Raw genomic sequence first — 15,861 nt, forward strand, 5'->3', positions numbered from 1 at the left:
AGGGGTTTTTCTTTTGGGCTTGATGGACAAACAGTTGGGAAAAGGGCATGGAACTTAGTTTTTAACTGCAGCAAGATTACTGTATGCCCAAAGATGGAAAGATTCAGCACTACACACAATGGAGGAATGGTTATTAAAGATGATGGAACTTGCTGAGATAGCTAAATTGATTTCTTTGATCAGAGAAAAGACAATTATCTACATTTATTGCTGACTGGGAACCCCTTATGGACTTTTTGCATAAAACAGAAAAAAATGAATTTATGATTTATGGTTTTGATGATTAGACAGGACAGATTATAGAAAGAAGAGAGTCATGTTGTAACCAAAGAGTAACAGGTAAATTTATAATTGTACTTATAACTGCTGTAAAGAAAATCAGAAGCTACTTCTTTGTATCTTTTTCTTTCTTTTGTATTTTTCTTTACTTTCCCCCCCTTTCTTGCACTTTTAGCTTCTCTTTGATTTCTTTCTCTATTTTCCTTATTTTTATTAGTTTGTATTAGTTTTTAATCTTCCTTTTTAAAAATCTTTAATACAATTATACAAACAAGCCAAAGCCAAATCAATCACACTGTGATTCTGCATGTTCTAGTATTGGACAGTGTTTCAAATCTGATCTCTACCAAGTGCTTCAGAGTACACAGGAGTTCAAATGTAGCACCTGTCTACAATACTTTAAAGTAGCTGCATACTTTTCTGGAATCACGCAGCCCTTCTGGAGGGCAGCCGTACAATCTTGAGAAAAGTCGTGACTAATTTAAGATGCTGAAGAGAACAGCTATCTTTCTCTTGCAATGTGCCTTTTGGAGACGGAATCTGAAATGCTTCATAACCGTCATAATAACGTTCACTAGAACTCTTATTTTGATTAAAACATTGAGCATTAATTAAATGGATCAGCTTGCTGAAAACTTGTACAGGAGACAACAGTTTCTCATATATTTGTTTATAGGTAATTTATTATTTCAGTTTTTATCCTGCTTTTCTACCCCCGAGTCCTCAAGGATGTTCAAATAAAAACTACATTTTAAAAAATTTAAAACCATAATTAAAATCATCATAACTCAATCCCCAAAGCTCCAGCTAAGTAGGAAAATCTTGGCCCCTTTTATTAACATGGGGAAGCTGCAACTGTGCGGATATTGCATAAATTCTGCCTGCATATATAGTATAATTCTTAATCCATCATAGTTTGCATGGTTACTTCATACCACAATATTGTATCTTGATCTGTTGTGTAAACAAGATGCTTAGGGACAACCCTAACTATACAAAACAAACAAATAACAAACAAATCCAAAACACCTATGTTTAATTGTTAAGAGTTGAACATTATATTAACTACACTTTGGTTCAACTGAAAGCAAAAGATTTTTCTTCAGGGTTCATGGGAACTAAGTGCAACTAACTTAGTTTGGATACTATCCATCATAGTGCTATGTCTACATGGGGCTATTAACAATTACCTAAATACTTGTTAGAAATGTAAGGCTCTGAAACTAATATTTTGTTGCTCACATCACATCCAAATGAAACATCACTGCACAGTTATATTCTATTATGAATTAAAATTACCTACTTATAATGTTTTAAAGTCTCAGTGAAACTGGAGCTAATGACATTTACCAGGTACTGGCTCTGTAAGCAAATGGAAAGCCATCCAGGATGGTCTTTATTATATCCTCAGGCCTATCACAGCTGAACAATTCATGTGAACCAAATAGTTCCCACAAATTTTGACAGCTACTTTTCCTCCATCAATACAGACATGAACCCTGAAGGAAACAGATTATCTAGACCCATTTCAGTCAGGTTTCAGGACAGAATTTAGTACAGTGACAGACTTGGTTGCACTTGTCAATGACCTGTGGCAGAACCGGGATGGTGGTGGTGCATCCATCATGCTGTTTGATCTCTCAGCAGCTTTTGATACCATCAATCACGGCATCCTTCTGAGCCAGCTCCAGGGATTGGGGACCGGGGGCACCATTTTAAAGGGGTTCTATTCCTTTCTCCAGAGTAGTTCCAGTTGGTGTTGGCTGTAGGGGTGAGAGATTGCTCCCTACGCCCTTCCTGTGTAGGGTGCTGCAGAGTTCTACTCTCTCTCTCCTCCTTTTCAACTTCTACATGATACCACTGGGTGAGATCATCTGCTGGCTTGGGGTTCAGTATGCTGATGATACCCAATTATATCTTTCTACTTGGGGCCAGCCAAAGGAGGCTGTTGATGTTCTGTCCCAATGCCTGGAGGTGTGTGGGTTTGGATGGGGAGGAATTGTCTTGGACTCAGTCCTACCACAACCGAATGGCTGTGGGTCTTTGAGCCACCCAGATCTAGGGATATTCCATCTTTGACCTTGGATGACATAACAATTCCCCCTTCAAGGTTGGTGTGCAATCTGGGGGTCTTTCTAGACTCACACCTCCTTCTCAATGAGCAGGTGGCAGCTGTGGCCAGGAAGGCCTTTGCACTGCTTCATCTGGTGTGCCAGTTGTACCCTTTCCTAGATCACGGTTTGAGTAGACAGCTCACGGCTTGACTACTGCAATGCGCTCTGCATGGGGCTGCAGAGTGGGCAATGATGGGTATGCTGCGGTATGCCCATGTAACACTGCTTCATGGCATACAGCTTGGTTACCTGAGGGACATGTCCCCATAGTATCTGCCCAGCTAACTTGATCTGGCAGGGTTGGTGTGCTCCGGGTTCCTTCAATTAAGCAATGCCACCTCTTGGGACCCTGGAAGTGCACCTTCTCTATGGCAGTGCCCGCCTTCTGGAATGAGGTTCCCCCAAGATCTGAATGGCCCCCAGCGTTGCTGATGTTTTGAAGGGACCTTCACATAGGCATTTGGTGGGGATGACTGAAGCCTCTTTTAAACCTAGGTTGCTTTCTTTTGTTTCTACTTGATTTGTTTTCCTGCCATCTCTATTCTTCTTTTTTGTTTCTTGTCATTTTTAATGTCTTCTTTTCATGTTTTTAATAATGGGTAAACTGCCCAGAAGTGGTGGTGGTGGTCATCATCATGCTGTATGGAACATTTCTCCTGCTTCTCCTTTAGGGAGAATCTGTTTAGAGCTGTCTGATGGGTTGAGCTAAAGCCAGCAAAGATGGGGCCAGAGCTCAAAATGAGTGGCAACACTGACTCCCCATGACTCTCCCCCCTCCCCCGGCATTCCATTCTCTTTCTCCCAAGCATTGTGCAGAAAAGGATAGATAGGTTTTATCAGAGATCAGAGATGGCATATTGCATATTGCATGGGGGCTCTGAAATTAGACTGTGGGTTTCATGGGGCCATAGGATCAAAAGTTGCCCACTCCTGACCTAAGAAACAATGCTGTTGATGTCAGGAAGTTAAGAAAAAGAAGGAAATACCTGAGTGGGCATGCATACTTCAACCAAGGTTGGCACAGAGAAGTCTTCAGACCATATTGCATTTGAAGTGAAATAACTGGAGATTGGGCCAAACTTCAAAATGGGTTCAAAAATAAAATAATTTGTTTCCCCAAATCTATTCTGAACAGAACTTGGATGGTGGGTATCCACAAATGTACATAACACATAGATATTTTCAGAACTGTAGTGATAACTGCAGCTGTGCAGCTGCTACATTTGGCATGAAATATAAAATTCAGTCTCCATAATATTACATATTTTAGGGCTTATTGTTTGGAAACTGATTTTTTTTATCATGTTCAGCACATATTTTTCCTATCATTTATTTATTTATCATATTTCTTCCCCACCCATCTTGTATTACAACGACTTCACATTTATATGTGAAGCATCACTTTTATCATATTGTTACTAAAAATCCAAATATTATTAGTCCAGCACAGAAACCTTCATACAATTGGGACTGGGTATGTTTTAGGCAACATAGTCCCAACAAATCCAGAAAGTAACAAATGGGGGGACTCTGTACAGTTGCAACTCACTTTTTGTGGGGCACAATGGACCCAAACACAGACACCCACATCCATTACCTGCTCTATCATTGACTTAAAATTTCCCCCACCCCTTTCCAATACCATTCTTACAGTCCATATAGGCATGCACAATAATAATGCTTTTGCATTTGCGTAGCAGGGACGTGGTGGCGCTGCGGGTTAAACCACTGAGCTGCTGAGCTTGCCGACCAGAAGGTCGGCGGTTCGAATCCGCGTGACGGGGTGAGCTCCTGTTGCTAGTCCCAGCTCCCGCCAACCTAGCAGTTCGAAAACATGCAAATGTGAGTAGATTAATAGGTACCGCTTCGGCGGGCAGGTAACGGTGTTCCGTTTAGCCATGCCGGCCATGGAAGTGTCTGCGGACAAACGCCGGCTCTTCATCTCTTGAAATGAAGATGAGCACCGCCCCCTAGAGTCGGACACGACTGGACTTAATGTCAAGGGAAATCTTTACCTTTACCTATTTGTGTAGCAGTTTTTAAAAAAGCTCTAATTGTTCAAATTTTTTAGAAGGTCAAATGCTCCCACATCTACAGGGGCAGACAGATGGATATGACAGAGCTCCATCTCTCACCTGTTTTCACTGCAAACACAGAAAGATGCATATCAACGGTTTTTACAGAATCCAGCTCTTACAATCACCTTTGTCTGAGCCCAAGTGCTGTAGTTAGAGAGTCAAAGCTGAGTAAAAGTACCCTAACATCCTTATTTGCCCAAATAGTGTCTCAGAGGACAAAAGACCTGTTTAACCAGGACATAGCTAACCTGCCAAAGGACTATCCCTGCAGAGAATGCAGCTGTGCCACTTGAATCTCAACATCTGTCTGCATCCTTGGTCAAGTACATGAAGCATATATTGGAATAGATCACACATCTTTGCATAAGACCAAGTCTTATTGCTCACTTATGGGAGAAATAATACTGTGGAACACTGCAGAGAAACACTTATCGATTGCGTGCCACAATTCATAAGGTGTATAATACAGTACCTATGCGCTTTCAGATATAATTACCTGGCATGGTGATTCAGAGTAAAGTGCAAATAAGTGTGGCTCCTCTTTGCTTCCTTAGAAAAGTATATGTGGAAAAATGGGAAGGCAGAAGAAGGATTAGTTTCCAAGAGAGGCCTTAAGCAGCAATCACAGTGGGCAGTGAAGCACTTAGCACTGAGTTCCCATCATGAGCCTTGCTGAAAATTGCAGGTGTTCAGAAGTGTGCCTGATGTTTGGAGATCATAAGCAGCTATATTAAACTCATGTGTTTATTAGTATTGTTATTATCAAACACAGTACAGGATTTCATCAGAAATTTGGCTTAACTTCAGCACAGGGCTCTGAGGTTCAGTCCTCAGCAGGTGTGAGGAAGCTTCATGGATTTGTAATTTGTAAGTGGGTGAACTTAAAGAGGAAACAGCAAGGGATGGAGGTGTTTTGCTGAAGTAAGAACAAGGGAGCAAACTGTGTATAGTCTGAAACAAAGGGTACAGTGTTCTGGATTAATCTCTCTTGTTTTACTTGCTATGATCAAAGGAGAACAGAGAAGTCAGAAAGTTGCCATTTCTATGAACTTTAATGCTGATAGTGGGGAGAGAGCAAAGAGGAGCAAAGAAAGGCAAGAGACGATATTCACTTGATTGCCTTACAGCAGTGTTTCTCAACCTCAACATCATTAAGATGTGTGGGCTTCAACTCCCAGAATTCCCCAGCTAGCATGCTTGAAATTGTTGAGGCTGAGAAACATTGCCTTACAGGATTGTTTCCCAACAATCAAAACAAGTGATGGGCAGAGGGTAGAGGTCTGCAATCTGAAAAGCTATGAGAGTAATACAAAATGGCCCCTACCCTCCTCCCTCAGCAATTTTGATTCTGTCCAGAGCTCCCAGTAGATCTGGGCTGCAAAAACCCGGACAATCGTTACAAGGCAGACCAGATCTGACAGCTTTCACATGGGCAGGATCAGCATTACCTGGAGGGAAGGAGAGACATTTGACAGGGAGACCTCCATGTTGTATATAATCTGTTATGCCTGATTTATGTCTATCTTTGAGGTATTTGTTTCATTTGCTTTTATAGCTTGAGAGTCTCTGAAAGTTACCCTAATCATGTTTATCTATTATAGAAGATGACTGTAAATGGCAAGGAGATTTAGGTGGCTTATTCCATTTTTCCCTGTAGTTGCTCTGTAGAAAGTGCTTGAGTACAGCTTTCACATCCCCAGAAGTGCACTCACCTCTACAGTCCTCACCTCCCCCTTGAATTTCTCAAGCGGTTTAGCTCAAGAATGTTATCTCTTTCTTTCAGAAGCGCTTTGCCAAGGCCAGCCACTTAACAGGCAGAGTGTGATGGAGGAGCTGCTACTATCTCACATAAACTTTTGATAACTATGGGGCAAGGAGGATAAACAATAAACATGCATCATTAGAGGGATGAATAATTGCAGGAGATTATATAAGCTTTCAGAAACCTACTTGGGGTGAGCCTCAATATAGGTCTATCCAGGAAGTTTCTTATAAACTAGCTGGATTAAACTGGGAAACATCCTTTACTGCATTTGATGAAGAGGGACTGCCATCTACCAAAGAATTATGAAATTTTGTCTTGTACTTACACACCTCTATTGCATTTTGCCATGCCTTGTTTTATTGCCTTGTCTGTAGATACTTCCTATCTACAGTACATTATATTTTGCAATTAAAGTTATTCTTTTTCTGTGCTATGTTTAATCAGTCCTTTCAGCTTTCACCTCTTTTAAGTGTTCATTGCATCTGAATCCATGAACCTCCTGCCCACATTTCAGCATAGCAGGACACTCTGAAGGAATTGGTTTTTCACCAAGTCCTTCATATTTAACTTGGGAAATGTTTAAACAATGTAAGTAGGGACATTTCTGTGGGGAAAAGAAGCCATAGCATCCTGCCTACATAAGTCGCTGATAGAAAAGGGACTATAAAATAACTAAGGTGCAATTTGTCAAGCTTACATTTATTTGTATTTGAACAACTGATGCAAGTATGTAAGTTGCAACATTTGTAAGGTGAAGTAGTCACACACTCATCGTTTGCCTCACCATCATTCCCCCCTGTAAAAGCCCAGACTTTCATGACTAACTCCTGACACTATTAGCAATCTGAAAGGGTTATTTCTCTTCCCCAAAAGATACATCAAGAATGCAGAACCACGGTTCCTCTTTTTAGAATAAATTACATCAAAACATTTAGAAAATTAGGTAAAGGTTTCTTAGTAGAAAAGATTTATACTTATCCCTTTGAATTTCCAGCTTTAGCTGACATAATGCAGTCATCAAGCTGGCACTTGTGTTTTACAGAATTTTTATCGCTGCTTTGCCCTTAAAATGCAAGCAATTTTTTCACTTGGCTTTACAGCAGCCATTTTCACCTAGAAAATGTTTCCCTTTTCAAAATAGCATCTCGCAGTAATAAAAATAAATTATATGTCATATTTTAACATTTTTGTGTCTACCTAGATTATACACGCTTCCAAGGTCAGTCTGACAAGCTATTCATATCATTCTAATCAGTCTGTGGGCATACTTTACAGAGAAGAATAAAACAGGTCCCAAGAGTTACAGTCTAAAATGTTGATACAAGAGAATCAACCGAGAAAGGGAAGGAGACTGAAGAGAACGTGCATCATAATTCCAACGTATATGTTTGGGTTGAAGAAAGTCAAGTAGTGAAAGTATACTGAACTGTCTTCAGTAAGAATACACTGAGCTGTTTTTGAAATGTAAGGTCCATTGTAATAAGTCTTGGGCGGTATAGAGGTGTTGCAATAAACCTTTCTGAGTATTGTGAAGGGAAGCCTTCAGGTCTGCAAATATTTTGTTTACCCCTTTCTAATATACACATACATTTAACCAGCTCATGGTTCACTTATATATTTTAAATGTATAAAGCAAAAATATGTGCTTACAATTTCTTGATACCTAAGAGAAATAAACTATGTGAAGTGATATTGAGCACCTCGCTGGGTGAGATCAAATCCATCATTCTATGTAACAGTCCTAGAAACCAGTAATCTGGCACTCTACTGGATTTTGTCAACAATCCACCATCTAATTTCTACTTACCATCTATCTGAACCATGCATTATTGATAGCATTCACACATGCCAGTAAAGCATAATGCACTTCGATTCTATTGTCACAGTGCAGTATGTAGACCCAGCCATTTTAGTACAACTTAGCATTATGAATTGTTTATGGTTTAATGTTATGTAAGGATCAATTATGTTTTTTTTTTAATGAATCATGTCTAAAACAATGGTAGAGCAAGAGTTAATAATCCAGCCACTGACTGACACTTAACCATAAAGATTGTTGAGTTCTTTTTTCCAAATTTGTTGCGGTTAACAACTCATCCTGCTGTCTGCTATTATAGCCATGGAAGCAGTTGATTCTAGTTCTATAAAATTATGACTGACTGGATTAACACAATCTTTTGGATGCATTGCTCCAACAATATATTGTAGATAGCATGAGAGAGAGAGATAGAAGCTTGAATTCTTAATATGCATGAACGTTTAGCAAAGGCACACCCTTCATCAGTTAGACAACCCCCCCCCCTTTTAAATAACTGTCAGATTGCAGTTATTTCTTACCTTGATGTTGGCACATGCTGGTAAGTCATTATTAGTAGGTATTTCATTGTTGGCATTCTCAGAGTCGTATGTCTTTGATCTGTCTGCTGTTGTAGTTAAAGCTGTGGTAGTTTGCACAGGTAGGAATGGTTGCCACACGTTCACATCTGTACCATTGCCAAAAGCCTGAATTGCATTTTCTGTAGAAAAAAAATGCACAGCAACTCTTAAATAAGCAAATAGCAAACTTTCTCTTTTTTTCTCCTCCCCCCCTTAACTTCTACATATTGAAGCAAATTGAAATAATTCTAGAAAATCAAATTCTGCAAAGACCAGAAACTTACTTAAAACTGATAAAAGAAAAACTCTTTGAGATTAACAGGAATGAAAGAACTACAATTTATAGTTTCTGAGTCAGAGATTATTTCCAGTTATACAAAAGCTGTAATTTTGATTGTAATGCCCATCTCCTTTCTAAACTAACCTGTTTACAACTATATGATTATAAGTTATAATTGTAAACAACTGTTTGTTTGTAGCAATGGTGTTACTGGGACAGGACTATGGAACAGAAAATCCCACTCAGTAAAATAAGCAGGTGGAACCCTAAATGTGATTCAGCACATTTCTAAAAAAAATTAAAGTCTTTTCAAGTCTTCAAACAAAATCTGCATAATTAGATGGAAGAATATGCTCATACTCAGCACTACACATGTAAAAGTTGAAAGGTGTAGTTTTTCATGGGATTAAATACTGCATTTATGGCAAGAGTAAATTGGTTGTTTTTTAAAAAAAAAAACCATACAAATGAATAGAAAAACAGATTTTAATCAGGTCCTTGGGGACTCAGCATGGATTTGGAAATTTCTTATTTCAAACTCATTGTATAAGAAATCAAAACAATTTCAGTGGAGACCTGAGCATGGTAGTTATTAATACATTTCTTCAACAGCATCTAACTCTTATTATAAATTATTTTACTTTTGCTTACCTTGAAAAGATTACCTTCATTTTAACTTAAAAAAAATTCTAATAAAAGTAGAAAATGATTCATAGATACAGACAGTTAATGAGAAAAAGAAGCCAGAAAAAACGTAAAGTTTTTCACGTCTTGCACATTTTAGGGAAAATTAAAAGATGATATCAGTGGGTTTATAGATAGTTAATCTGAACAAATAAACTAGCATGTCATTGTTCAAAATACTATTGTGCAAATCTCAGGGGCTTCATCCTATGCATGTTTCAGTATGCCTTTATTTAAAATATGATCCCATCTTTTTAGGATGGGAAGGGATGTTCTCTTTTGGGGAAAGAAGCATGTTTGCAAGAGATTCTAAATTAGAAAAAGAAAAAAAAGGAAGGGGAAAGCACCAGCACACAGATAACTATCGTACTTACCTGAAGGGGCAAGCAATCCTGAATTTGGATGACTCACCCAAATTAGGAGTAGATTGAAGAAAAATGTAAGCACAGAAGAAAAATCATGTACAAGGTCCCATCTTGTCCGCCTAAGCATATTAACTCCAGTTGAAACAAATCCTAGAAGTCCCCCCTCCAAAAAATGAGTGGATGTGACAAACTTGTACATATACAGTATCTATCTGTACCTGTCATTTCTGATCAACTGAATGAATACCCAGTACTTAGAATTAAGTGCTTGTTTCTTTGATTAATTGATCCTCTATCTGCTTATACCAATCATACTCTGTGTCATTTACAAACCTCTCACATATAAATTCCCCAACATTCCCTTTTCTCTTTCACAAAAAGAAAAAAAGAAAGGAAAGGAAAACAGGATGAAGTGAGAACAAGGGACAAGTATCCTGGAAAAGAAAAAAAATAGTAAGGAGGAACGAACTAGGTGGATATATGGGGAAGAGGTAACTGAACAGAAGGAAAGAATAAATTAGGGATTCAAAAAAGAGTTAAATTCAGCAGGCAAATAGTACCTCTCAAACAAGGGTAATCTTCAGGCTAATATTCAGAACATTCATACTAGTTCAACAGTGCTATCTGCAAACATCTGCATCTTCATCTATTCACCTGTTTTCAAAGTGTCTTCTATTCTCAGAATATAAGATGACCTCCTCCAACTTATGGCTAATTATTTGGAAAGAAAAACTTCCATTTCCTATCAGATTAGTAGCAAGTCAATGAGGACGTTAAACTAGAATTCCTATCTTTGGTCTCCAGTGTCAGTGCGCAGAGAATGATTCACTTCAGTAAGCATCTCTGCCTAGATGCTAGATCTCCTACATGTAATACCTCTACTGAGATTCTGAGCTAGTTGCCTGCGTATCTTCTGATTATTCTGAACGTATTCTTTGGCCCATTTTGTAAAAAATCCATTCAATTGTGTCTGATTCTTGGAAACTGCCTGGACAAGTCCCTGCAGTTTTCTTGGCAAGGTTTTTCAGAAGTGGTTTTCCACTTCCTCCTTCCTAGGGCCAAGAGAAAGTGACTGGCCCAAGATCACCCAGCTGGCTTTGTGCCTAAGGCAGGACTAGAACTTATGGTCTCCCGGTTTCTAGCCCATTTCCTTAACCACTACACCATACTGGCTCTATTTATATTCAAGTGGCCCAAGGCAACTTTAATCAAAAGAAGGAAAATGGCAGATGGCCCCATTCAGTGAGCCTTTGTGGGAAAGAAGAAGGGTAAATCCTTTGAGCAAGGATTTCTGCATCAATAAAATACTGTACCTGTGTTGAATTATTGATTCCCAATTAAAAATCCAAGACCATCTCAAATATACAAACATAACTGCATAATTTTTAATACAGTACATCCCTGTCACATATCAACTAAACTGTATTTTAAGATGTTTTCTTTTGGCACTATTATGCTTGAATCCATCAGGGTTGGTTTTCTGTTGCATGAACCAGACTAATATGATTTTTCAACTATTATTTCAAAAATGTGTGACTTTGCCTTATGTGTGAATAAGACATTATATATATTAAAGATAATTGTATCTTTTATTTAAAATAAAAGATTTTACAAAAGTCAATCCATTAACAAAAATGGTAATGGAACATTAATCCCTTTCAGTGAAATGCTATTAAAGCAGGGACACCTTTAATTTCTTTATGAGAAAAGGTCTCTTTGCCAGGGTAGCTATAATTTTTCCTCACACTGTCCTCTAATGTCATTGCTTTATCTTCATTAACACTTTTATTCTGAAAGCAAAAGAACAATAGAAAAGGAGTATTTCTTTTCAAAAAATAATGCAATAGCAACCAAGTTTCCAAAATATTAAAGCAATTAAGAATGTTCAGGGGGAACCTAAGCTTCTCAAAATCGGCAGACTTCTTTTTTAAAGAAATAGATATTTAACCAAATTTAGGTGGAAAATTCTAAAGCATGTTTCTAGCAGTCAATTAGCTTTTCACATTTAATGAAGATCTAAAATGCACAACTCAAGGCCATGGCTCCTCCGTAACATTTTTTTCCTTCCTGGAATTAATAGCTGAGTTTTAAAGTAATGTTAAATTATGGTCTAGCAGATTTAAGTTCATGGGCAATCTCTGCTCTGGCACAGACACAGAGAAACTTTGTAATGGGCAAAATGTTGGATAGATCATCACCACCTGTCAAATTGTTTCTTTCATGGTACAGAACAGAGGATGGATCACCTGCTATCTTACTTTCCATCTCTATTCTGCTGCTTATCTACGTAAATTGATTAAGGCCGGAACATATATCAGCCCTTTGGGCTGGCCATGCTAATTACAGTTATGTCTTCAGTGGCTCTAAAATGTTTGGTCCTTTTAATAGATATAGATACTGTATATAGATAATGTAAATTCCTGCCTGTTGTTCCTCCCTCCCTTGCTTTCCCCTGCCATTTATCCTATTTATTCAGGTAACGATTTTGATGTTTGCTGATGTTTAATGAATAAACATCGAGCTATATTTTTGCTAGCTGTACTGAGTGGTGCGTGGACTTGCTCTGATCTAGATACAGAGATAGACTGGGTGCAAACCTAATGGAAATTACCCACAGTAATTTTCCAACACAAACTGGCATTATGCAGCCACGCAGACAATCTTGGGTGTTCCAAGGTTTGCACATGTAACACCTTTGTTGCGTGAGCTGCATTGGGTCCCAGTTTGCTTCCAGGTCCAATTCAGGTGTTGGTCATCACCTTTAAAGCCCTACATGGCATGGGGCCAGGCTACCTGAGGGACTGTCTCATCCCTCTTATATCGACCCGCCCCACCCGGTCATGCAGGGAAGGCATGTTACGGGCCCCATCGATAAAAGAATTTCATCTAGCGGGGTCTCGGAAGCATGCTTTCTCTGCTGTAGCTCCCGCCCTTTGGAACTTCCTTCCCCCAGAGATGAGACAAGCCCCCTCGCGCCTGGACTTTCGCAAAAGATTGAAGACCTGGTTTTATCTGCAGGCTTGGAATGGGAGGGGGAATAATTACACCTGGGGATGGCTAGCGCCATAAAGTGATTCTGAGGGGCCTATTACACTCAAGGACTGATTAAGATCTTTTTGCCATGTAGATTTTATTATATTTGTACTTTTACTGTATTTTGTATTATAATGGTTTTGAATTTTAATCTTGTTTTATTGTAAGCTGCCCAGAATCCCCCTGTAGGGGAGAGATGGGCGATGAATAAATTTATAAATAAAATAAATAAAATTATAATTAGTTTAAACTACAGTTTGAGGAAACAATACAGGATCAGGAACTATTGTTTGTATCAAGTCAAATACAAGCAATGGTTTCTGATCCTACATTATTTCCTAAACCTGATTCAAATCTAATGCTAAATTTAGATTCAGCCAAACATTCAAATGTAATAGCTATACCAGAGAAGACCTGAATTCATGAGCCTGAGATAAAATGCTGATTTTAATTAGACTAAACATATTTTACCATGGTATACAAAGAAGCCTATTTTACATAGATGTTGTATATTCTATGTAAATAGGATATTGCTGAGCCCAAACAATGTCATACTAACAGGAAAACACATGTCAAGCTCATGTCACCATTTAAACCACAAATACTAAACATTTAAACAGAACATGTATTAGAATCTTCCTCTTTCGTATTAATTATCTAGGCTAGTTCAACTGTCTGCATGTGCTCTCTAAATACATGTAATTTTTGTGTTTGTTAACAAATGGTATGCACACCACTAGTATGATGCAGAAACAGCTTTGAGTTTTTGTTTTGTTTTGTTTTTTGAAAGATCATGGAGAGCAGATCTGAGATGATATCTAAATACAGCCATTTTAGCTTACTATAAAGGTTACAGTTCAGACTTGTTCAAAGAGAAGTACAACAAAGACATATTGTGGAGAGAGTGATTTAGACATTTTTTATCTTTAGACAGCATTTGCCTCCTTGGAATAGTGACTCTGAGAAAATAATCTTTGAATCTTTGTTATGTAAATAGGTACCACATTTGTAATTTCAGTGCACATGATTGCATTGGCCAGTCCTTAAAATATTTTTATAGAATATAAAAGTGGTACTCACTAAGGCATGAATTATCCTGGAAGAAATTCAGAAATTTCAGACATTCTTCTAGGTCATTACCGCTGTTGCTGCAATCACACCATGGCGCAACGCTGAGATTATTATAGTTCAAATAATTTGGTGTCATAACTGTGCCTATTGAAAAAAATCAAAAATAATATTTTATGTGACCATTTTTTAAAATCAGTCAATAAAACTTTATTGCATAAGTCCAAAGGGGCACTGAAGGATACACACAAAATATTTCAAGTACAGGTTCTATAAATGCTAGTTCCTACACACAAATAAAAACCAAAATAAATATAATATTAACACCACCAAATAAATGGAATATTTAAAATTTCTATTAAAACACATAGTGCTATGATAAATTAAAACTACCTTAGATAATAATTCTTACATAATAATGGCAGCCTAAAGAGACATCCTATAAGGTACTGGAAAAATAGTTGTTCAGGAATACTGCAATCCAAATATAAGGATATAAACAAATTTAGAATGGTATCAAAAGACATGAACAAAATAAAATGTTATGGGAAAGACATTCTATGTCAATAAGCCCATAAAATATTGAGGCTGGGCAATAGAAATCCAGTAATATCAGCTGTTTATACGATTTTCAATAACCTATTATTCTTTTTCCCAATTTATCATGATTAATTTATTAATTGTATATCCTATCTGTTACTAACATTATTGTTCAAGACAATGAAGAGAAATAGAAATGAGTATTATAGATGACAGAAGTAGAATAGGTTTACAGCACAAACATCATAAGCAAGCTTTCAGTCATACTCAGCTCAGAACACTGGAGGTGCGTGTGTGTGTGTGTGTGTGTGTGTGTAATATGACCTGATTGATTATGAGGGGCAGTATGAGTACAGCACAAATTGCTTTACTGCATCAGTGAAGAATGTCTGAATCTGCAGCCTGGCTAGTCTTCATATATTAAAGTACTATACTATTTTAGTTACAGAACTACATCTCAAAAAGAACATAATTTAGTCTGAAGCAATAATGTAATGAAATAACATTATAGATTTCATTTATTTTGTGGGCCTGAGGAACAACCAATTTGGTTAGATAATCTTAAATAAAAATTATGATGTGACAGGAAGCACTGTGTGAATGTAAAATATTATGAGCATTTTTACATGGCTGCTTCAGACTGGTCCAGTACAAGAAATAGCATCTGAGTTGAGAGTTGGAGAAGTATAAAAAGAAGGCAAAAATTGATGATTACTAACAAAAGTCCTTGTTTTGACCCTACAGGAGGAAAAAAGTAAACTTTATTTGCATCTTTGAAAGTACAGAACAAATAATTGACCCAGAATATCATATGAACATATGGGAATATTTCATAAATTTGGAGCAAGAATAAAGTAGCTTTCTCCAACATTATGCTGTCCAGATGTGATAGACTGTAACATCCAGCTGTTGGCCATGTTGGCTTGGAATTCTGGGAATTGTAGTCTAACAGAGAAATAACTTTCCTCAGAAGAGTTTAGCTACAGATAAATTGTTCATTATACATATTGGGATTAAAAAAAAGTAGCATAGTTAAACAGCAACTCTGGTGTAGTAATAGTAATTATGTAGTAATAGTAACATGGTTAAATACCTCTGATTAGAAAGAAATATAATAGTGTGAAATAGGAAATCAGGAAAAAAATCTGTGGAACACAAAATTTTCTGAGTTCTTAAAAAGCAAAAGCAAAAATATATTTCAGGGTTTGTGGCAAAATTACTGAGCCCTGTTGCCAATATGTTCATTAGCAACTTGTCTATTGGTTTGTGTCAGGCATAA

The 15,861-nt window shown here is 37.5% G+C and overlaps 1 protein-coding gene across 1 annotated transcript in view; it reads right to left on the reverse strand.

Annotated features, from left to right (window-relative positions):
- The window catches only part of GFRA1 (GDNF family receptor alpha 1), a 256,846-nt gene that overhangs the window by 36,255 nt on the left and 204,730 nt on the right, over positions 1 to 15,861 (reverse strand). The window contains exons 6-7 of the mRNA XM_063307209.1: positions 14,055 to 14,189; positions 8,574 to 8,752 (exon numbers count right to left, since the gene is read on the reverse strand). Of these exons, the coding sequence (XP_063163279.1) occupies positions 8,574 to 8,752; positions 14,055 to 14,189 (314 nt within the window). The remainder of the gene's footprint in view (positions 1 to 8,573; positions 8,753 to 14,054; positions 14,190 to 15,861) is intronic.

Source organism: Candoia aspera, chromosome 6 (assembly GCF_035149785.1).
Source record: "Candoia aspera isolate rCanAsp1 chromosome 6, rCanAsp1.hap2, whole genome shotgun sequence".
NCBI lineage: Eukaryota > Metazoa > Chordata > Lepidosauria > Squamata > Boidae > Candoia > Candoia aspera.